The sequence below is a fragment of the Scyliorhinus canicula genome, chromosome 17 (genome assembly GCF_902713615.1).
Source record: "Scyliorhinus canicula chromosome 17, sScyCan1.1, whole genome shotgun sequence".
NCBI lineage: Eukaryota > Metazoa > Chordata > Chondrichthyes > Carcharhiniformes > Scyliorhinidae > Scyliorhinus > Scyliorhinus canicula.
Window position 1 is genome coordinate 23,538,670 of NC_052162.1, and position 23,444 is coordinate 23,562,113.

Genomic DNA, 23,444 nt, shown 5'->3' on the forward strand with positions numbered 1-23,444 from the left:
TCCCATGGACTCTTCCCTTCTTGATTAGGTCCCATGGTGGACCTTGTCTACAGCCTTACTGAAGTCCATGTAGACGGCATCAATGGCACTGCCCTCGTCTACACAACTAATGACTTCTTCGAAAAATTCAATCAAGTTTCTTAGACATGATCTCCGGGCAGAGGCGGACTTACACTTTTGGGGGGCCTGCACTCTCCCTCTTTGCAGGAGCCGCTTTTCACGCTCCGCCCCCTGGTGATGTGGCACCCTGCCCCCAATTATATCGAGCCCCGCTCCAGTGACACCGTACCCCGCCCACAATGATTATTTAAAAAATAAATTTAGAGTACCCAATTCATATTTTCCAATTAAGGCATAATGTAGCAGGGCAATCCACCTACCCTGCACATCTTTGGGCTGTGGGGGTGAGACCCACGCAGACACAGGGAGAATGTGCAAACTCCACGCGGACAGTGACCTGGGATCGAACCTGGGACCTCGTCGCCGTGAGGCAGCAGTGCTAACCACTGCACCACCGTGCTACCCCCACACAATGATGTTGAGCCCCACCTCGAATTATGACAATGCCCTCCTGGCCCTGCCCACACGCAGCGACACAATGCAAGGCACTGAAACCCAAAATCTCGCCTTCTCTGCCCAGTCCTGCCCGCTCCCTCTCAGCCCTGCTACCTCTGGGTCTGGTTGGGTCGCCCTGCTCCCGCTGGCCCCTGCTCCCCGATTCTTCGAGACATGACGCTGGCGGTTGCCGTCCTTCTTCACGCCTCCCAGCTGCTGCTCTGCTCACCTCTCAGCTCTCAATTGGGTGGCCGAGCCTAGATCCTCGATGGACACATGTGCTCCTGGCTGGCTACCTGGCAGCTGCTGCTGGCACCAAATTTATGTGCCGGCCACATGCATCGGAACAGGTATGGGCACATCACCGATCAGAATTCTGTACCCAAAAAATGGGGCGCCTGCCATAAAAGCCAGTTGCAACTTGATATGGATCGTTTTTTAAAAGCTACCTGTTGACATTTGGAAGGGGCATCTGACTTCCCTGTGGGCACAATTGTTTTTATGTTGAGCTACTCAATATACTTGTAAGATCTCTCAGGATTTTAGCACCTAGAAAAAAATAATGGTAGAAATGTGTCTTTGTGTGTTTTTATTCCAAATGAATAGATTCTGTTCCTGAGGAATGGAATCGTTTTCTACTCCACCTCTGTATTAATGAGACATAGACGTTTTTCAGGGTGGCTTAGCTTTCAAAGGAGCAATTGGAATACCTGGTGATCCAGGTTCAATCGGATTTCCAGGAGAGAGAGGCCCCCCAGGCCCACCAGGATTTGGTCCACCAGGGTACCCTGGTGAAAAAGGTGCTCAGGGAGTCTCGGGTCGTCCTGGAGCTCCGGGGGTTCCTGGTAAGTTAACATAATATAATTGATATAATTCTGGCATGTTATCTGTGATGTTTGATTACGGGGTTAGCAAAATGATCTTATAACTTAGAAATAGCTAGGTTAGTCAGAGGCCAATTGCAAGAAGTTCAGAAAGATATTTCCTTCTCAATGTGGGATGCTGTAAGAAAATGGTAGTTTTAATAATATAGTTACAATAAAGAGTAATTCTGACAATATGGTAGAAATGCTATAAATATATGTGATAGAAGAAATGCCAAGACTGTGATTGTTAGCCATAAATTTCTCTCTCAGTTTCCAAGTTCAGGAGACAAAATAGACAGCACAATCAATTGTCTAATGTTCCCTGTAGGGAGTTATTTAGGTCACATAACTCCATCACGCACGGGGCTTGGTGGAGACATTTCTGGGTGGGTAAGACGGAACCTTGTGTCCATTAAATGAACACGATGTTCTTACATGAGATAAACAATAAGGTGAGCTCAGGGACGAGAGGCGGCTGGGATAAAAGGCTGTGTACCTTGTTTATTGGTCCCCTGGTCATTGGAAAATTTAATGAGAAGACGGATGAAGTGGTTAGGGTTGGGGTGGGGGAACAGTACAGTTTAGGGTTGCTAGCTTCAGTTTAATACCCTTAAAGAAGAGATGTTTATGGCACGCAACAGACACCAAACCATTCTGACCATCTGATCTGGGACCAGGAACTTTCTCAACTGTTGTACGTCATATGACCATTCTGTCTGTTCTGCTTATGTGTTGTACTTAAATAACTTCTCAATACACCACTTTAAACCTTTAAACAAAACCGTTTGTGACTCCTCAACACTTGCGTAATCTGTTACCGCTGATAAAATCATACAGTATTAAACTATTGATGTGCCTCTTTCCCTGACACGCGAAGCTGGTTTGTGTTGGGACCCAACTCACAACTTGGTATTCTTGTATGATACAGCACAGAAGTTAATTTACCCCCATCACGTCTGCACCTCCTGTTCTTACCCCAGATCCTTTTCAATCTGTATCCACCAATTTAGTGTGCAGTGCACTGCAAATACTAATCTCTCGTTGGGTAAAAATGTTCTCCCTCCTCTGGTTCGTTGTTCAAGCATCTTAAACTTAGTGCAACTTCCCGAAAGCTAGTTTCACCTGAGATCATAGAAACGTACAGCATAGAATGATATTATTCAGTGCTGGCACGACGTAACCCTGTAAATTCCTCATCATGCAGTACTTGTCCAACTTCCTTTTAAAATAATCTGTTCCCACCCCCTTTTCAGCGAACACCTTGCAGATCCCACCAACTAGTGAAAAAGAAATTCCGCATAATCCCTCGAGATCTTTTGCCAAGATTATCTGTGGTAATTGATTTAGGCTGAATGGGATCAGGATATTTAGTTGAAAAGCTTCATATTTCATGCACATTAATGTTTTGCACATTGCACTGTTATTAAAGAAGTGTCATGTTGGAAAGTTTCCTCAGAGAACATGCCCAGAAAGCCTTTGCACCTCTTAGCGCTAATATATCTACCCCCCCTAGTACTTAAGTTGGTGAAGCTTAGCTCATGGGTGGCACTTCCAATCATCTGCAAACTAAAGGAATCTTCCCTTTTAGTAGTCATTGTGGACGAGATTCAAAGTTCATGAACAGGTGACCTGCTCTCCATTCTCCCGGAGTGGGAGCTCAAATGTGATTGGAGTTGTCTTGGTCATGAGTTTATTTTTCTGCCCTCTCTTTATGGACAGGTTTGGCTGAAATTCAAAACTTGCCATGGAGCAATGTAGTGCCTGTCTTACCTCTTAATATCATAATATGTCAGAACGTTGTACCATTTGCCCTCCTCAGCCAACTCTTCCTCCAACCCACTCACCAAACAAAGCAACCTTTGAAGAATGAGAATATAATCCTTCAATATTTGTTGTTGGCAGAAAATCACAGAATCACAGAGTAATACAGTGCAGGAGAGCGTTTGTGGCCCATCAGTTTGCATCAACACATGAAAAACAGTTGACCTGTCTACCTAATCTCATTTGCCAGCACTTGGCCCATAGCCTTGAATGTTATGACATGCCAACTGCTCACCTGGTACTCTTTAAAGGATGTGAGTCAACCTGCCTCCAGCATCCTCCCTGGTAGTCCATTCCAAATCATCACCACCCTCTGGGTAAAAAGAGATTTTCCTCAAATCTACCTGATACCTCCTGCCCCTCACCTTGAATTTGTGCCTCCTCGTAACTGACCCTTCAGCTAAGAACATAGAACATACAGTGCAGACGGAGGCCATTCGGCCCATCGTGTCTGCACAGACCCACTTAAATCCTCACTTCCCACCCTATCCTCGTAACCCAATAACCCCTCCTAACCTTTTTGGTCACTAAGGGCAATTTATCATGGCCAATCCACCTAACCTGCACATCTTTGGACTGTGGGGGGAAACCGGAGCACCCGGAGGAAACCCACGCAGACACGGGGAGAATGTGCACACTCCGCACAGACAGTGACCCAGCGGGAAATCGAACCTGGGATCCTGGCGCTGTGAAGCCACAGTGCTATCCACTTGTGCTACCGTGCCACCCAAAGAGGAGCACCTGCTCTATATCCAGCCTGTCCATGCCCCTCATAATCTTGTAGATCTCGACCAGGTCACCCCCAGTCTTCTCTGCTCCAGCGAAAACAATCCAAGCCTACCCAACCTCTCTTCATAACTTAAATGTTCCATCCCAGGAAACACCCTGATGAATCCCTCTGCACCCGCTCCAGTGCAATCACATTCTTCCTGTAATGGACCAACCAGAATTGCATATGATACTCCAGCTGTGGCTTCACCACAGTTCTATACAACTCCAACGTGACTTCTCTGCTTTTGTAATCTATGCTTCAATTGATAAAGGCAAGTGTCCCATATGCCTTTTTCATCACCCTATTAACCTGTCCTTCTGCCTTCAGAGATTTATGGACAAACACGCCACGGTCCCTTTGTTCTTCAGAGCTTCACAGTGTGGTGTTATTCATTGAATACTCCCTTGTCACATTACTCCTTCCAAAGTGTATCACCTCACTTTTCAGGGTTAAATTCCATCTGCTACCTTTCTGCCCACTTGACCATCCCGTCCATATCTAGCTGTAACCCAAGGCACTCAACCTCACTTAACCACCCGGCCAATCTTTGAGTCATTGGCAAACTTATTCTGCAATAATTCAATGTGTTGTCGGACCTTCTGACAGGTGGTTCCTCAAGTGATGGAGACTAGGTTTCGTGAAGCAAAAATTTGACTTTTTTTTTCTTTTTCAAAAAATAACTTCAAAGATTTCCACTTTAGTGCCTTCTATAAATTGTCAGAGAGTCTCTTGAAAATTGGATCTATTCATAATCATGGGCTGGATTCTCCGCTGTCGCGATTCTCCGATGTGCGACAGCGCACCCACACTCAGGGATTTCTCGATGGGGTGGGGCTGCACACAATGGGAAACCCCATTGGCCGGCTGGCGGGACGGTGAATCCTGCCGCCGGCGGGTGCGGCAAAAAACTGGTGCAACGGGACGGAGAATCCCGCCCCATAGATTTACAATCTCCCTCAATCAGAGTTTGTCTGATGTGCAATTTATTGGAATGCAGAGCAATCTGGCAGTGCCTGGATATATTCATGGGGAAGGGTAAGATGGGGCTGATGCAATTTGCACTAAATACTTGTGAAGTCAGTCCCCATCAGGAATGATTGCACGAGAGAAGTTTTACACCGGCAAAATGAAAGAGAAAACACTGAGAAAAAAAAACAAAGTTCCAAATATACACTTGTTAAAACTGCTGTTTGCCTCGACATCTGAGTGAGAGAAAATAAATCAAACTCTCTAGGCTCTGATTGAACTGTTATAACTTTTCTTTCAATGCAGGTTTATTGCAGGTTTAATGTACAATTGGCCTTCACATGTGCAGAAACTGTTCTTAATCCTTATACTGTTCTGTCCAGGTGCTAAAGGTGAATCAGGTCAAACACTCTCCGAACCTGGTCCAAGAGGTCCTCCAGGGCCTCCAGGTGAACTTGGACAATCAGGCCGCCCAGGTAAGATGGTGAAGCTATTAAAGTGTTTCTTTAACTTGTGTACAATTTGTGCAAAAATAAACAAATTAGTGGGTGTTTGCACATGTTTTGCAAGAACAAATGAACTAGGAACTATAATTGAAATGCTAGACATCGGCCACGATATCCCACCCCACCCCGCGGTGGTGAAGGTGACCTACCAATGCCCAGACAACGGGTCTTGCCATTGTTTGGACCCTCTGCTGCCAGGAAACACAACAGGACCAGAAGATCCTGCTGTCCACAGTTTAATGTTGTTAGTCTGAATTTAGCGTATTCTGCTCGTTTCTGCTGATGGTTGTAGAATAGTGGGGACGATTCTCCGATATTGAGGCCAAGTGTTCGTGCCATTGTGAACGCCGTCGCGTTTCACGACAGCGCGAACAGGGCCCGGGCACAACCTAATCTGGCCCCCACAGGTGGCCAGCACGGCGCTGGAGCGGTTCACCCAACATGGCCCCGACCCAACATGGGGTCGGTGTTCAGGGGCTGGTCGCGCCAGGAAGTAGGCCCGGGGGGGGGGGGGGGGGGGGGGGGGTCGGCCCGCCGATTGGTGGGCCCAGATCGCGGGCCAGACCCATTGGACCCCCCCCCCATGAAGGAGCCCGCCCACAGGCCGTCCCCCGAGCGTTCCGGTATGGTTCCCGCCAGCAGCGACCAGGGGTGAATGGTGCCAGCGGGACTCTGTCATGTCGGAGCAGCCGCTCAGCCCATCCGGGCCGGAGAATCGGCTCCCGCTGATTCCAGCGGCCGGCGCTGTGCCAAACACGCCAGCGCAAATGGCACCGATTCTCCACACCTCGGTGAATCGCGCGCCGGCGTCGTGGCGCGGTTGCTCCGATTCTCCGGCTCAGCGCAGGGCTCGGAGAATCGTCCCTGATGTGTTATCTGTGCTGGTCTAACATCGACTGCAACTGGATACAGTAAAACGAGAAGCAGGCTTCCGACACAGGAGATTGCTGTACATAATCTGCCATGGGTTGACACTCTATTAACCTAACTGATAACCTCCTACTGGCTTGACCAGACTAGCTCTCTATCACATGGTGATGATGTTCATTGGCCTGTGCACTGCAACTATCTCCCTAGCCGTGTCCTGTGAGAGAGAGAGAGCCTTAATGCCCTGTGCGCTTTATAGTGATGGTGTCCTGTCTGGTGATTGGTTGTTCAGTGTTGTGTGTGTTCATTGGTTATCCTGTGTGTCAATCACTGCCTGTCTGCATCTCATGATATTCATGAGTGGATATTATGACAGCCCCCACAGAATCAGCTCTTTAATGGATGTTGATCATTTATAGTCCGTCAATCCTTATCTTCGGGATTTTCTTGGACTGTGTTCCCTTACTATGTAATGCAAAGCTTCAACAATGTACTTCTAAATGACCCGGATGAAGAAACCTCTCCCAGTACTTTTATGTGGGGATCTGGGACAGGATGACTTGAGTCAAGTCACCCGAATTATGGGCGAGAACTTGGTTTTGTGCCTTTGCTGCGAAGCGGGGACTGTGCACCTGAAAACAATGGCCCAAGACTGGATCCACATTGAGCCTTGGGCCTTGTTACCCTGAGATCGACAATTGAGCATTCTGATGCTGCTCATCACTCAGGGCCTGAAAGCTGACTCACAGTATGCCCTGTGAGAAGGGGAGGTTAGCAGCAAGGGGCCAAGATGTGCTCAGGCATATAGGAGCACTGTGTCACTGCTTGATTGGACTTTAAGGTAATCTTAAAAAAACATTTGAGACATAAGTGCAAGTATAAGCAAAGTCTGCCTAGTGCTAATAGATTGGACAATACAGCACCTATATACCGTATGGAAGATGGTCCTGAGGCGGAATTTGGCACGACTGGCTCCAGAAGGTCAATTCAATTGTCGAGAGGTTTTTAGCATCAAAGATCATCAGCAAGTACCAAGTTGTTTTCCAGGAAGAACTGGGAAAAGTAAAAGGAATAAAAGCGAGAATTCAGTGAACCCAGAAGCCACCCCAAGGTTTTTCAGGGTGGGAACTATGTCCTATACGTTATTGGAGAAGGTCGAAACCAAGTTGAAAAGGCTGGAAGACCTAAGGATCATTCAACCAGTGCGATTTTCAGAAGGGGCAACACTCAATTGTGCCAGTGATGAAACTGGATAAAACCATTCAAACCATTCACACTTAGGGCAGCACAGTGGCACAGTGGGTTAGCCCTATTGCCTCACGGTGCCGAGGTCTCAGGTTCTGGGTCACTGTCCGTGTGGAGTTTGCACATTCTCCCCGTGTTTGTGTGGGTTTCGCCCCCGCAACCCAAAGATGTTCAGGCTAGGTGGATTGGCCGCGCTAAATTGCCCCTTAATTGGAAAAATTAATTGGGTACACTAAATTTATTTTTAAAAAACCATTCACATTTGCAAGGATTACAAGCTGCTGGTGAACCAGCCATGAAGCTGGACAAGTACCCCACACCCAAAATTAAAGATCTATTGGCTGGAGATCAAATGTCACCAAATTAGACATGAGTCATGCCGACCAGCAGCTGGAGCTAGATGATGCCTTTAGGGAATATGTGACCATAAACACCTATTATGGGTTGTACCAGGATATACCAAGATATTCCGGGTATTCCAGGTAATACCAGGATATTCCGGTGTTCGGGCCGGAAAGTGGAGCTGAGTCCACAAAAGATCAGCCATGATCTAATTGAATGGCGGAGCAGGCTCGAGGGGCCAGATGGCCTACTCCTGCTCCTAGTTCTTATGTTCTTATGTTCTTATACACTTGCCCTTTAGAGTTTCATCAGTGTGTGCTATGCTCCAAAGAACCATGGGGAGTTTATTGCAAGACTTTCTGGGCGTCATCCTCTTCTTAGATGACTTATGAGTAACAAGACCTACAGAAGAAGGCTTACTGAATTTGGAAGAGTACTAAAGAGATTCCAAGAAGCAGGGGTGCCCCTCAAGACAGAGAAGTACAACTTCCAGGATAATGAGGTGGCTTACCTGGGTTATCGGGTGGATGCACAGGGGATGCACCACAAGGAGAACTAGGCAAAAGCAATCCTGGCGGTCCGGCCACTCGGAACACCTCAGAACCCAAACCCTTTCTGCGGATGGTTAACTAGTATGGTCTTTCCCTCCTAAACCTGTCAACAACGTTAACCCCACTACATGTATTATTAAAGAAATGCCAGAGAGAGGTCCGGGAGGCACCATAAAAAGAGACATTTAGTCAAGTCAAGCAGTTGTTGCGGTCGTTGTGTTTACAGGTGCACTTCGACCCCACCAAGAACATAATGTGATGCATCTCCATATGGCATTGAGTCAGCTTTATCCCACAGAATGGTTGATGGGTTGGAGATACCCTTACACACATGGAGAAGAACTACTCACAAATAGAGAGAGAGTCTGGCTGAAATCTGTGGCATCACAAGTTTCCATCAATATCAACGAGAATGCAAGAGTGCAAGAAATTACAATGCAAATATGAAACAAAAACACATAATTAACTTAAACACAAAAACTAGACCCCCTAACAGCTGACAGTGTCTAGATCCTGATAATAAAATGGTTGCCATCTCAGGTAACATCTCTCCACCAATCCCCTGATGGTGAATTTGATTTTCTCTGAATGTAGGAATGACATTAAGTCTCCCAACCAGGTAGAGGTAATTGGGGGGAATGGGAGAACTCCAACCGAGCAACATTCGCCTACGGACTATCAGCGAGGCAAAGGCGACAATGTTCGCCTCTGGAGAATTCAGCGTTTGTGAAGAATTTTGGTGATGGACCAAATTAGGTTCCTGGAGTTGTTGTGGCCAGAATGGGACCGGTGCCCTTTGAGGTTAAAGAGCAGGACACGATTTTAAAGAAGCAGGTGGGCCACTTGTGTAGGGGCGAGAGCCGTCCTAAGGGCCAGTGTTATGACCTGATCCGAATGTGCGAGCAGGAAGTGTTGTGAATTGCCGGATCAGCCAGTAACAGGCCCAGAATGTTATCCCCAAAGAAACAGCGGAAACCGTGGATAGTGAAACAAGAGTACAAGGAGCCAGTCCTTGTGAAATAAGGCCATCTGTAACTACCCTAATAGAAGAACCTTAGTCGCTTGAGCTACGTCACTCTCCAAGAAAGAAGAAGTCACCGGACAGAGTTATTGATGGACTCGTGTAAAAACGTTCATTATCGTTATCGTTTTGGCAATTGTGTAATTTCAGTGTGCAAAAGGGAACTTAAAAGGTGGGGAGGGATGTAGTAGCTGGCCATTTTAAGGGACATTCTCTGAAGGGGGACTCAGGTGACAAGCTAGACGGAGTTAGGATTTCACTGGAACGTGTTGGGACTTGTCCCAGCAGATGGATCCTCGAGCTGTGTATGTAAAGACCATTTTAAAGCACTCTGTAAATAGTTGTTTGCAATAAATCGTTAGTTAGCTGGTGGAACCAACTCTTGGCGTTATTACAGTTATGATCCCAGTATTTAGGTACGACACCTTTGATGTCATAGCTCATCTGATTTTTGAGATTCCAAGTCCTCCTGGGGAAACCTGAGTGAAGTCATTGCCAAACCTTTTCTACTTGGAACTTCCTATTTAAAGGTTGAATTGTTAAACACATTGCTTGGTGCAGTACGGAACCACACAGGCACACATGGAGTGTGTTCAATCCATTGGAAAATGTGTTTGTGAATGTGTGCGCGAGTGGGTGCCCAATAATAACAGGCACAACTTTAGCTCTGATGCCTCCCATGTTTAAATAGCAGACCAACAATCATTGCCCAAGCTCGCATAAGAAGACACATTTATTACTTTGAGGCCGCCAATCTTCAAATAACCAGCTTCAAGAGAAAATTCAGTAATGATTGGTAATTTCAGGAGAATTAGTGGATTATATGATGGCGGTCATGTCATGTTTGTTGTACCTTAAGGGGAGGATTTGGTCACATTGGGTAATGAGGTCATCGCCATTAGAGATACTTTATTACCCCATCTGGCACCCTTATATTCGTGTGCAGGCACGTGTAGTCCTGCAAATTCTGAAAGGTCGGTAAGGAAGTAAAATATTCAAGCTCACCTGTCATGGATGTGTTTTTGATAATATATTACATTTTCATTCCCTTCTGCAGGTGACTCAGGTGTACCAGGACAACCTGGTCTACCAGGTCTCCAAGGCCCAAAGGGAGACATGGGAATACCTGGTATTGGATTCCCTGGTCCACCAGGCCCCAAAGGTAGGTTCCGAGTCATTCATGGTGCATCTCAAAGTCATAGTGGAAAAAAACCTTTGCATTTGCATCGCACCATTCATCGTAGCACTATTCAAATATCCCAAAGTGCTCCTTTTCCATGTATATAATTTAGCAGCTACATTGTGCATGTTACGGGCCCAGATTGAGTCATTGTATAAATGAGCGGTCAATCTTTAGTGTTGATTCTGCTGTGATCTCTATTGTCAATATATCAATATTTTTTGTTTTAGTTTCTCTTCCCGCTCGGAATGGTGGACAAGGCAGACTTTCATCTGCTTCCACAGCTTGTTTTTCCTGGAACAGGTTGCTCATCTGTCACCAGAGGTTTATAGCTTGAGGGACGGCGCTCTGCATCAAACATGACCGGCAGAGTGTCGGTGTTTGTACCGAGGTGGGTTTGTGGAGTCAGAAAATTTCCCAACTCGAGCCAACCGCCTTTGTGGTGTAAACCCGGCCTCTTGCCTCCCATTTGGTAGTAATTTTAAAAACAAAATCTGACTGAACAAAGGCCATTCAGACTTTCAAATCTGATTCTTCTAAAAACCCCATGTAAGCCTAACAATATCAGACCATTCACCAACCATGGGGATGGATTTCTCTTGTCCCCCAACTTCTTTCTTTATTTGAGACACCAAGGTTAAGGAGCAAGACACACAGAGGAGAATATCACCAAGGTCAGAAAGAGTAGGAAAGGATTTGCAAATTAAGATCAAATAATTTTGTGATGACAAATGTTGATTTTGGTCTCCTGTCATTTGTAAGCGTCTCACCATTTCCCAAAGAAGTAGATTGAACTGGGCAGATTTTTTAAAACATAAGCAGAACATGACTCCTTTGGCCGCGATCTAGCCAAATGGGAACAGAGTACGAAGCGCGTGGGCGATTAGCCAGGTGTCTCCCGCCACTCAGACGTTGAGAAACGCTTCACCATCGAACAGCCATTCAGGTAGATACGGGGCATCAGCTGGCAATGCGCAGCCGAGACCACACTCATGCCCGTTTTCTGTACCAAGACGCTTCGCTTGCCGGAACACCTCAGTGCAGGAAGAGATCGGAACGCCAACCCTGGTCTACCCCCCCCCCCCCCCCCCCCCCCCAGCCCCAACTCACCGATAAGAGGGTTCCCCAGGGGCACCCCCCTGTCCCGATCCGCAGCGTGGGAAAAATGGCAGCCTGGCAGTGCCTCTGCCAGCTGGGGTTAGATCTCGCGAGGTGTGGCGAGCCGATTAGATCCCGGATGAGGGGGGTCACCTGCCAGTCACGTTGCGCCGCGCTGCCTTTCGGGTGCAATGCAGCCGGTATATCTCGCCCTTTGTCTGAAAACGTATTTTATGTTACAGTGACCCACGTTTACAGGATATGAGCCTTATAGCTTTGGTTGATTTTTATTTCTTCGAAAAGTATCAGCAAAGTGCTGATCACGCTTTGAACCGGAGGGAGGAAGCCACAGCTTTGAAGCTAATTGCTAAACTGTGTTATCTGATTACTCTTTTGCAGGATTGCACGGACCGCCAGGTTCCCCTGGTGCTCCGGGAAGTCCAGGAAGATCGGGGCGTGATGGAACGCCAGGCCAACCAGGGATCCCGGGATCAAAGGTGCGCATTTACTTTTTTGGTAAATGATTGACTTTCAGAACACAGTGTGGACCCCACAACCTAGTGGTGGTGGTGCTCTGCAGCAATTTCCCTGGAAACTGAAAATGTCTGTGCTACCGGAACTACAGTGCTCTATTCAATTTTTTCCGGTTCATTGGAGGGGCTTTAATTCTGTTTCCTAATCTAATTTTCCCCATCTATCGCCATGTTTTGATTCCTGAGAAAGTGGATGCATTTCCCACACCCATCACCAGTACCCGTGGAGGCATTGTGGCAATCATTTGGGTCCTAATGGAGTGATGAAGTAGCTTGCACTCATCTCTTCCCCCAATCACGACTGAGGTTAAGGAATTAAATGTAGTGGGGATTTGCTCCTGAGGTTTCATATTGAATTCCTAGACCCCGGTGAGCCTAATCAAGCGGCACAGAAATCTTGCTCGAGGTCGGACTTCACGCGGGCAATTGTTCATTTCTGTTGCTGCAGCAGCATACTTCAACAACAGCACCATTGGCAAGGATGTGCCCCTCAGTGCTGTTCATGATACTTAGGATCAGAAGTCGGCCCTTTATCCCCGATGTATATTCCACCTTTCAACTGCATCATGTCTTGCTTCAGCTCACTCTTGATATTGAACAAACTTTTCTGTATACTGGACAAGTAGTGTATAGATAGACAAAGAATAAAACAGTAACTCTAAGCCTTGTGACTGCTTCCATTTCCATGCAGGGAGACCCTGGCTTTGGGCTTCCAGGACCCTCGGGTCCTCCCGGCCTACGAGGTGTCGACGGGCTGCCAGGACCTAAAGGTGATTCAGGATTCCCTGGATTACCAGGCCAACCAGGGCAACCAGGATTTGATGGCTCTGTCGGAGGAAAAGGTACTTTTCATGACATATTGCCAAAAGGATCTTACAAGCTGACTTTGTCAGTCTTTGGTTCAGATATTTGTAAAGGTAACATGGAAAGCATCAGAAAAGATCACGGTATTTTCCTGATGATGAGTTACAGCAATGCTGTTCGCTAACTTATTATTAATCTGAGCTAGTGATAATGGTGGTTCTCAAGGTTCAAGGTGGGAGATACAGGAGGGATGTCCGAGGTAGGTTCTTTACTCAGAGTGGTTAGGGTGTGGAATGGACTGCCTTCTGTGATAGTGGAGTTGGACACTTTCGGAACTTTCAAGCGGTTATTGGATAGGCACATGGAGCACACCAGAATGACAGACAGTGGGATAGCTTGATCTTGGTTTCGGACAAAGCTCGGCACAGCATCAAGGGCCGATGGGCCTATTCTGTGCTGTACTGTTCTATGTTCAAGTACTTTCCAATCTGAAAGGGCAGCACGGTGGTGCAGTGGTTAGCACTGCCACCTCATGCGCCAAGGTCCCAGGTTCGATCCCGGCTCTGGGTCACTGTCCGTGTGGAGTTTGCACATTCTCCCCGTGTTTGTGTGGGTTTCACCCCCACAACCCAAAGATGTGCAGGCTAGGCGGATTGGCCACGCTAAATTGCCCCTTAATTGGAAAAAATTAAGTGGGTACTCTAAATTATTATTTTTTTTTAAAGTATGTTCCAACTTCCCAGGCCAGAATGTTGGCATGTGGGACCAGACCCATGATTTCACACATCAGCCTGCTTTGGCAGCACTGTAGCACAGTGGTTAGCACTGTTGCTTCACAGCGCCAGGGACCCAGGTTCAATTCCTGGCTTGGACACTGTCTGTGCCGAGTCTGCACATTCTCCGCGTGTCTGCGTCAGTTTCCTCCCACAAGTTGAAAGACGTGCTTGCTAGGTGAATTGGACATTCTGAATTCTCCCTCGGTGTACCTGAACAGGCGCCGGAATGTGGCGACGAGGGGATTTTCACAGTAACTTCATTGGCAATGTTAGTGTCAGCCTACTTGTGACACTAATGTGATAAATACTATCCGCAACTGAGGGTGACTCAAGTGAGGCTTCCAGTCATGAGTGGGGTTCTGGTTCCCAGCATATGTCATGTGCTGCTCAATATTCACTCGAGGGTGAAGGCAGGTATATATTGTGTGGTGCAGCAAACCAGCTATGCACAACCACCCTCCCTTTAAGGTGCCATGCAGCAGTTTTAAAAGGACCATGCAGTGTAACAAATGGGCTACACACAACAGAAAATTGATGCTACAATGCAGCAACTTATTTTTCCATTGTGTATGGGCAAGCATCAATTTCACATGGCCTAGGGCAGGGGTGGGCAAACTTTTCCGTGCAAGGGCCACATTCAGAAATTCACAATTTTAAAGGGCCGCATAGTATATTAAGTAAAATAATTAATATTTTAAATAGCCAAAATAAAAGGTCTTTAAAGAAAAAAAAGCACATTTATTTGAAAAACAAAGTAACTCAGTAAGTAACAGAACAATGTCAATGAGAATAATGCATCTGACTGGAGTCATTTACCAGTTTGTTGAAATCAGGTGTCAAGTTGCTTGTGCTGATCCTTAACACCGACAGAAGCACAGCCTAGCCTAGTCAACGATAAAAATGCGTGTAGTGGGGTGGATAAGTGGGGCTGCCTTATTGGTCGGTTTAGTTGGGTGTGCGACCAATAGGAGTCCAGGTTACAAACAATAATAAGGCTTATTGTTTGTAACCTGGACTCCTATTGGTCGCACACCCAACTAAACCGACCAATGAGACAGCCCCACTCATCCACCCCACTACGCGCGTTTTTATGCGGCCCGCCAATGAGGTGCCGGGGAAAAGCCGCTGAAGTAAATGCGCTTATTCAATAAGCGCATTTACTTCAGCGGCTTTTCCCCGGCGGCTTTTCAAAAATGCTGGTTATGATTCCGGGCACCTCATTGGCGGGCCGCATAAAAACCTTTGTCGGGCCGCATGCGGGCCGCGGGCCGTAGTTTGCCCACCCCTGGCCTAGGCTATCTGCATTTATTGCCCATCCCTAATTGCCCTGAACTGAGTGGTTTGCTAGGTCATTTCAGATTGCTGTGGGTCTGGAGTCACATGTAGACCAGACCAAGTAAGGATGGCAGATTTCCTTCCCTAAAGGGCATTAGTGAACCAGATGGGTTTTTACGACAATCGACAATGGTCATCATTAGCCTCTTTAATTTCAGATTTTTATTCAATTCAAACTGCAACATATACCGTGGTGAGATTTGAAACCAGGTCACCAAAGCCTGGGGGGGGCATGGGGTGGTTTCTGGACGAGCTGGAATTTCCCCAGGTGGAGGAAGCAAAGAGGCAGGCGTTGGAGGAGACCCTGGGGCTGAGGGAGGTGCTAGATAGTATCAGGGATATGAGGCCGGATGGGTACCCGGCAGAATTTTATGAGGAATTTGCCGCAGACTTTACACCACATCTGTTGGGGGCGTTTAATGAAGCATTGGAGAAGGGGGAGATGCAGGAGACGATGAAGCAGGCAGTAATCACACCAATTGCGCTGGCCATAGAGCCATTGGCGATGGCTCTCAGCGAGATGGCAGAGTGGCAGGGGATAATGTCGCTCTATGCTGATGACCTCTTGCTGTATGTTTTGGATCCATTGGAGAGTATGGGAAGGATTATGGGCCTGTTGGGGAGGTTTGGAGGGTTCTCGGGATACAAGCTGAATGTGGGGAAAAGCGAGGTATTCCCGGTGAATGAGCTGGCACAGCGGGCTAATTTAGGGGGGATGCCATTTACGGTAGCAAGGGATAGGTTTAGGTACTTGGGGATTCAGGTAGCGAAGGAATGGACCGGGCTCCATAAGTGGAGGATCTTAAGAGGTGGGATACACTGCGCTTAACGTTGGCGGGGAGGGTCCAAGTGGTGAAAATGAATATTCTGCCGAGGTTCTTGTTTATCTTACAGGCTCTCCCGATCTTTATATCAAAGGCCTTTTTTCGGAAAGTGATACAATCATCACTGACTTTGTATGGGCGGGGACGGTTCCGAGAGGGGGGGTGGGGGGGAGAACCCTGCTACAGAGGCAGAGGCAGCAGGGGGGGTCGGCGTTGCCAAACCTGCTTCGGTATTATTGGGCGGCGAATGTGGACAAGGTGCGGCGGTGGTGGGAAGGAGAAGGGGTAGAGTGGGTTAGGATGGAGGAGGAATCTTGTAAGGGGTCTAGTTTGAGGGCTGTGGTGATGGCAGCATTGCCATTGGCTCCGAGTAGGTATTCAGGGAGCCCAGTGGTGCAGTCCAAGGTGAAGATATGGAATCAGCTGAGGAGGCATTTTAGGATGGAGGGGATGTCAGAGCTAATGCCACTGTGCGAGAATCATGGGTTTGAGTCGGGGGGGGATGGATAGTGTATACAGGAGGTGGAGGGAAATGAGGCTGATCAAGGTGAGGGATTTGTATTTGGAGGAAGGGTTCGCCAGTCTGGAGGAGCTAAGGGAGAGGGTAGAGATGCCGAGGGGTAGTGAGTTCAGGTATCTACAGGTTAGGGACTTTGCACGAAAGGTCTGGAAGGGGTTCCCTAGATTGCCAGGATACACCCTGCTGGAGTGACTGCTGCTTCCGGATGTGGAAGGGAAGGGAAGAATTGGGGATATATATAAGTGGCTGGGGTAGCAGGGAGGCGAACGGGTGGTGAAGATCAAGGAGAAATGGGAAGGGAGTTGGGAATGGAGATCAATTGGGGAGTATGGGGTGAGGCACTGCGAAGGGTAAACGGGACCTCCTCTTGTGCAAGGATGAGCCTGATACAGTTCAAGGTGGTGCACAGGGTGCATATGACTCAGGCGAGAATGAGTGGGTTCTTTCAGGGTGTAGCAGATGAGTGTGAGAGGTGTGGACGGGGGCCAGCGATTCATGCGCACATGCTTTGGGGTTGTGAAAATTTGGGAAGATTCTGGGCAGGAGTGTTCGCGGTCTTAGCCAGGATAGTGGAGGAGGGAGTGGACCTGGACCATTTGGTGGTGATATTTGGGGTTTCAGAGAAGCCGGAGCTCATGGAGAGGAGGAAGGCCGATGCTTTGGCCTTCACCTCTCTGATTGCACGGCGGCAAATTTTGCTGGAGTGGCGGTCGGCATCGCCACTGGGGGTAGCAGCATGGTTGGGTGACCTGTATGACTTCCTGTGGTTAGAGAAGATAAAGATAAAGTATGAGGTAAGGGGCTCAGCAGGGGAGTTTGAGAAAAGGTGGGGGATACTCGTGACCGTGTTTGAGGAGCTGTTCGTCGCAGGGGGGTGGGGGGTGTGGTGGGTGATGGGGATGGAGGAGGGTGAAAAAGGAGAAAAATCTGTACAAACTGTATAGTTGATTGTTGGGAAGAATGTTTCCCGGGGTGTTTTTTGCTGTAAATGTGTTTAGAAACAAAAGTCACCAAAGCCTGGGTCTCCGGATTTCTAGTCCAGTGTCAATACCACTACGCCATTGCCTCCCCATAGAAACACGCCATGTGCCTGCAGTTGGGGAAGAATCGTCAGCCACCTGAAAATGTTACCGTGTGTGCATGGCTAACCTCTCGTACAGGTGCCTGCTCACTATTGCCCCAAGTCCCTTTGCTGACATCTAAATGCTGGGTGATTGAGCCTAATAATTAGCTTCTGCATATATCATGGAGTGCTAATGCCCTCAACAATTGTTCCCCTCATCTACATGGCAGTGGTCCATAAGTGGCATTTTTTAAAGGACTGGTCAAGATAGAAACGGAGTCAGAATTGCAGTGAAGCCACGTTTTTTTCTGGTTCCACCTGTAGAAGAGCCATCAGAAATAGATCTTCCAACTCAGGGAGATGCGGAAAGGATAGACTAGCAACTCATTGTAACTCAGTCTCATTTTACACAATGAGTAGGCCATTCAACCCCTCAAGCGTGTGCTGCCATTTACTGAAATCATTGCTGATCTGTAACCTAATTCCATACACCTGCCTTTGACCCAGATCCCTTAGTATCTTTGCTTCACAAAAATCGATGTACCTCGGATTTTAATTTAACAACTGTTCTAGCTTCAACTACTGTTAGTGGGAGAGTTCCAAAACTCCTACCACTCTTTGAATGAAGAGGTGCTTCTGAACATCTCTCCTGAACAGCAAACCCCTAATTTTGAGACGAGGCTCCCCTAGTTTAAGAACCTTCAACCAGTGGAAGTAGCTTATCTTTAGCTACCCTGTCTTTTCCTGTTAACCTTCTAATTTCCAGTGAAAACAGGTCCAATTTGTGCAATCTCTCCTCATAACTTTGCCCCCCGTAGTCCAGGTATCATTTTGGTAAATCTACGTTCCACCGTCCGAGGCCTAAGGTGCAGTGCACAGAACTGCTGACAGTACTCTAAGTGGGGCCTTATCAGATCCTCAGAAAAAGACACCTGTTCCTTTTGCCTTTAGATCAGTTTTGAAGAGATGAAAATGCTTTAAGGAGGGAGAGTCTGCTAGAGAGAAGTATAATCATGACTGTTGTTTCCAAGAAAATTAGGTTTTTATTTTTTTGTAACCCTCTTTTTCCCTTCCTCAGGTGATCCGGGTTTCAGTGGCCCTCCGGGTCCTCCTGGTCCAGTCGGTCCACCTGGAATAGGTGGTCGGGGCATTCCAGGTCCACCAGGCCCACCTGGCATTCCGGGTCGACCAGGTATGAATTCTATTAGCTCCACATCATTCAATCCATCCTGATTTTGAGTTGATAATATCGCCAGTATTCTAAATACCTAGCTGGTACCCACCATGACATTTTTACTTATTTGTCACCATCTTTACCTTGGCACACATACTCTGTCCATGATTTACAAGGCACAAATCAGGAGTGTGATTGAATACTGTCCACTTGCCTGGGTGAGTGTAATGCCAACAACACTCCAGAGGTTTGACATCGTACAGGACAAGGCAGCCCACTTGATTGGCACCCCATCCACCACCTTAATCCTGCGCTCCCTCCACCACTGGTACACAGTGGCAGCAGTGCGTGCTACATTCAAGATGCGCTGTAGCAACTCACCAAGAATCCTTCAACAGCACTTTCCAACCTCTACTGCCCAGACACATGGGAACATCACTATATGCAAGTTCCCCTCCAAATCACACACCACCCTTGACTCTTGCTGGGCCAAATTCCTGAAACTTCCTCCCTATCAGCATTGTGGGTGCTCCTACAAAGGTGTGCTGCGGCAGCTCAAGAAGGCAGCTCACCATCACCTCCTCAAGCGGAATTAGAGATGGGCAACAAATGTTAGCCTAGCCAGCGACGTCCACATCCCGTAAACACATTTTTAAAAGGTCAGGGACCATATTGTGTGCCATTGATCTTGAAAGGGTGGTTAGGGGTTTTGGCTGTGACAAAGCTGACCATTTGCCAGTTAATCCCACCGAACGTCTGCCAGATCTAAGGCTTGAGTCTAGTGGAACCATCATAGAAATTCAAAGCCTTAATATATTTGGATTATCAGTATTTAAGGTGGTGGTGGTTAAATGTCAAATTATAATTAGTCTATCCCCATTTGTTGGCGTTACTTTGACAAAATCCGAGGCTGAAAATTTCCAGCTGTTTCTACCGGCAGGACATTCCGATCCCACCGAAGCCCTGCCGCGGATTCTCCGGCGGCAAAGGGTGTAAGCACCAGGAAAATCTGTTGACAGCGGCAGGTCCGGCCAGTGGCAGGATGCCTCCACCGCCACGGGGGCCTGGATATGGTTTAAAAATCCCACCCCTAAAATGTGTAACCAATAGAGAAACAATATAAAACTGGAATTGTGATTCTGAATGTGTTATGAACTTGGAAGTTAAGCCGTCCTGAGCAATGCGGTGTGAAAAATATGCCTTTTTCCCCAAGCTGGCAAGAATTTCCGATATTATTTGTAAAGTGGAAGCAAGAGAATTTGGCTTGTTAAATCCACTTTGCTCAGAATGGTATATCCAGAGTACTGGATGTTAAAATGAACACGTAAGTTGTGTTGAAGGGGCACTGTTGTCCGAGGATGTTTGTCAAAATTTGCTTCTGTGTGGGGAGGAAGAAGAGCATTTTTATCACCACAAAGCCACTTGTGCAATATAGTTCATCTTGCTGCATTTGGGGGTTGGGGTGTGCACTGCGGGCACTGTGTGTATGTGCTTATGTCTATGGCGTGAAAGTGTGTGAACCCAGGTATCTTTCGTTTACCAAACATGAAAATCACGACCCTTCGAATTTTAATGCATGAATCACTGTGTTGAAGCTGACATTTGCTCCTCTGGGTGCATGGTTGAATTTATGGAATCAGTTGTGCCAGCGTTAATTCCTTATTATCCACATATAAATGTTGTGCACGGTGGAGATGTCTACGCACCAATTAGTTTTACCACACAGTCCTGGTCAGAGGTGTTTTAAGGATGTGTCAAGAATTTAAGAGAATTTGCTGGAATGATGTGATTGATGCACAGTCACGGAATCTGAATCAAGGAACAATATTCACCAAACCCACTGCATATGTTTAGAGCATTTTCTGTCTCTTCCAAAGGGATGAATGAGCAGGCCCCTACTTAAATTCAGAATGCTCTGTACACTGCAAGGTTAATGCATGCAGCCAACAATGACAGTACACATTTGGAGTGCATGGCTTCAGCTGGACTTCTGATACTTGCTAACACAAGCATTTTGCTTCTTCCTGCCATCTTTTACTTTGTATTGTGACTAGTTCAGTCGTAGAATAATGTTCAGGTATCAATATTGGTGTGGTTTGATGCCCAGGGTTAGCCTGACAATCTGTACTGGATCTTATTTTGATGTCATTTTTTTGGCTTGCTGAACACAGACCTGATGGCGTCCTTGACATGAATTGTTTGCTATTTTACTCCAATGTGACACTTCCTCTGCTCCCACCCCCCTCCACACAGCCTTCCCCGTTAAAATACTGATCAAGTGGATTTTGTTTTGCGATAAAACTTGTTGATAATGCTGGAACAAAGATGTGAAATGAACAATAGTTTAACAGTCACAAAATTAGTTCTCAGCTGGATGGTGGTGTTCATAATGAAATGGGAGGCTGGATGTAACTCACTATGCTGCAGGGAGGGAGGGGAAAGTTTGACAATAGGTTGCATTAGATATCTTCATGCATCAACCACTTTGCAGAACAGGATTAGGCCAGGTAAACTCTTCACCCTCAGGACCCAGGTAAACTCTTCACCCTCAGGACCCAGGTAAACTCTTCACCCTCAGGACCCAGGTAAACTCTTCATCCTCAGTACCCAGGTAAACTCTTCACCCTCAGGACCCAGGTAAACTCTTCACCCTCAGGACCCAGGTAAACTCTTCACCCTCAGGACCCAGGTAAACTCTTCACCCTCAGGACCCAGGTAAACTCTTCACCCTCAGGACCCAGGTAAACTCTTCACCCTCAGGACCCAGGTAAACTCTTCATCCTCAGTACCCAGGTAAACTCTTCACCCTCAGGACCCAGGTAAACTCTTCACCCTCAGGACCCAGGTAAACTCTTCACCCTCAGGACCCAGGTAAACTCTTCACCCTCAGGACCCAGGTAAACTCTTCACCCTCAGGACCCAGGTAAACTCTTCACCCTCAGGACCCAGGTAAACTCTTCACCCTCAGGACCCAGGTAAACTCTTCACCCTCAGGACCCAGGTAAACGCTTCACCCTCAGGACCCAGGTAAACTCTTCACCCTCAGGACCCAGGTAAACTCTTCACCCTCAGGGCCCAGGTAAACTCTTCACCCTCAGGACCCAGGTAAACTCTTCACCCTCAGGACCCAGGTAAACTCTTCACCCTCCGGACCCAGGTAAACTCTTCACCCTCAGGACCCAGGTAAACTCTTCACCCTCAGGGCCCAGGTAAACGCTTCACCCTCAGGACCCAGGTAAACTCTTCACCCTCAGGACCCAGGTAAACTCTTCACCCTCAGGACCCAGGTAAACTCTTCACCCTCAGGACCCAGGTAAACTCTTCACCCTCAGGACCCAGGTAAACTCTTCACCCTCAGGACCCAGGTAAACTCTTCACCCTCAGGACCCAGGTAAACTCTTCACCCTCAGGACCCAGGTAAACGCTTCACCCTCAGGACCCAGGTAAACTCTTCACCCTCAGGACCCAGGTAAACTCTTCACCCTCAGGACCCAGGTAAACGCTTCACCCTCAGGACCCAGGTAAACTCTTCACCCTCAGGACCCAGGTAAACTCTTCACCCTCATGGCCTCTTCAGGTTACGTTAACATTGCCGTGGAGCTCTCCTTATTAACCTGGCCAACATTCTTCCCTGCACAAACGCAACTAAAAAACAAGTTAACTAGCATTTATCTAAATTGGTATTACTTTGGGACCTTAATGTACACAATTTGACTTCCACATTTGCAGAGGTAACAGATTTTTCGAAAAACATAATTTAGTCCACATGAGTTGAAAACCTTTCATTTATTTAATGCTTTTCACAGCCACGGGATGTCTCGAGGTGCTTTACAGCCAATGAAGTCCCTTTGAATTGTAGTCATTGTTATAATGCAGGATTCGTGGCAGCCAATTTGCACATAGCAAGCTCCCACTAACAGTAATGTGCCAATAACCAGATCATCTATTTTGGGGATGTTAACTGGGGAAAACAGGGCCTCAGAGTAACATCTAATCTGAAAGGCATTGCAGCAGTCCCTCAGTACCCCACTGGAGGGTCAGCCTTGAATATTGTACTCAAATTCCAGAGTGCGACTTGAACTCAGAGGCAAGACTGCTACCAATTGAGCCACAATGTACGAGTGTTAATGTCAAGGAAGCCATTTTGTCTGTCCGTCACCATTATGAAGCTACATGTTCTTTCTCAAAAGTACAACACCAATATTGATGCTTAGGATTCATTGAAATATTTTGTAAAGTAGTTGTAGAAATCTAAAATGTTTTATTAACCTGTACTTGGAAGTTATCAAACTTCAAATTGCTTGGTTTCTTTTTCTAACCAATGACTGGCTTTCCTCTCATATGCAACTTGTAACTGCTTGGTGACTCCCATCTACCTGGCGACCCCAATACGCTGAACCTTGAATCCATTCAGGTCAACCAGGTACTTGCATCAGTAACTTGGCTGTGATTTAATGGTCTGTTGTTAAACCTTTTGGATGAAAAGGGGTTTTAGATGTTGTTTTAGATTTAATTGCATCTTACTCTGCACTGACTTCAAGATAAACAAACTATCTTTCTTGTGTGAAGGCAAAATCGATTTTTTAAAAGTTCCTTGCGTTCCAAGAAATTGCAATTGTAGAAGC

General features: G+C 47.1%; 1 protein-coding gene across 2 annotated transcripts in view; it reads left to right on the forward strand.

Moving 5' to 3' along the window:
• Window positions 1-23,444, forward strand: part of col4a5 (collagen, type IV, alpha 5 (Alport syndrome)) — a 276,713-nt gene that overhangs the window by 161,103 nt on the left and 92,166 nt on the right. For both annotated transcript variants that reach the window (XM_038774450.1, XM_038774451.1), the window contains exons 26-31: window positions 1,232-1,400; window positions 5,364-5,456; window positions 10,570-10,674; window positions 12,190-12,287; window positions 13,015-13,165; window positions 18,724-18,837. In XM_038774450.1, the coding sequence (XP_038630378.1) occupies window positions 1,232-1,400; window positions 5,364-5,456; window positions 10,570-10,674; window positions 12,190-12,287; window positions 13,015-13,165; window positions 18,724-18,837 (730 nt within the window). The remainder of the gene's footprint in view (window positions 1-1,231; window positions 1,401-5,363; window positions 5,457-10,569; window positions 10,675-12,189; window positions 12,288-13,014; window positions 13,166-18,723; window positions 18,838-23,444) is intronic.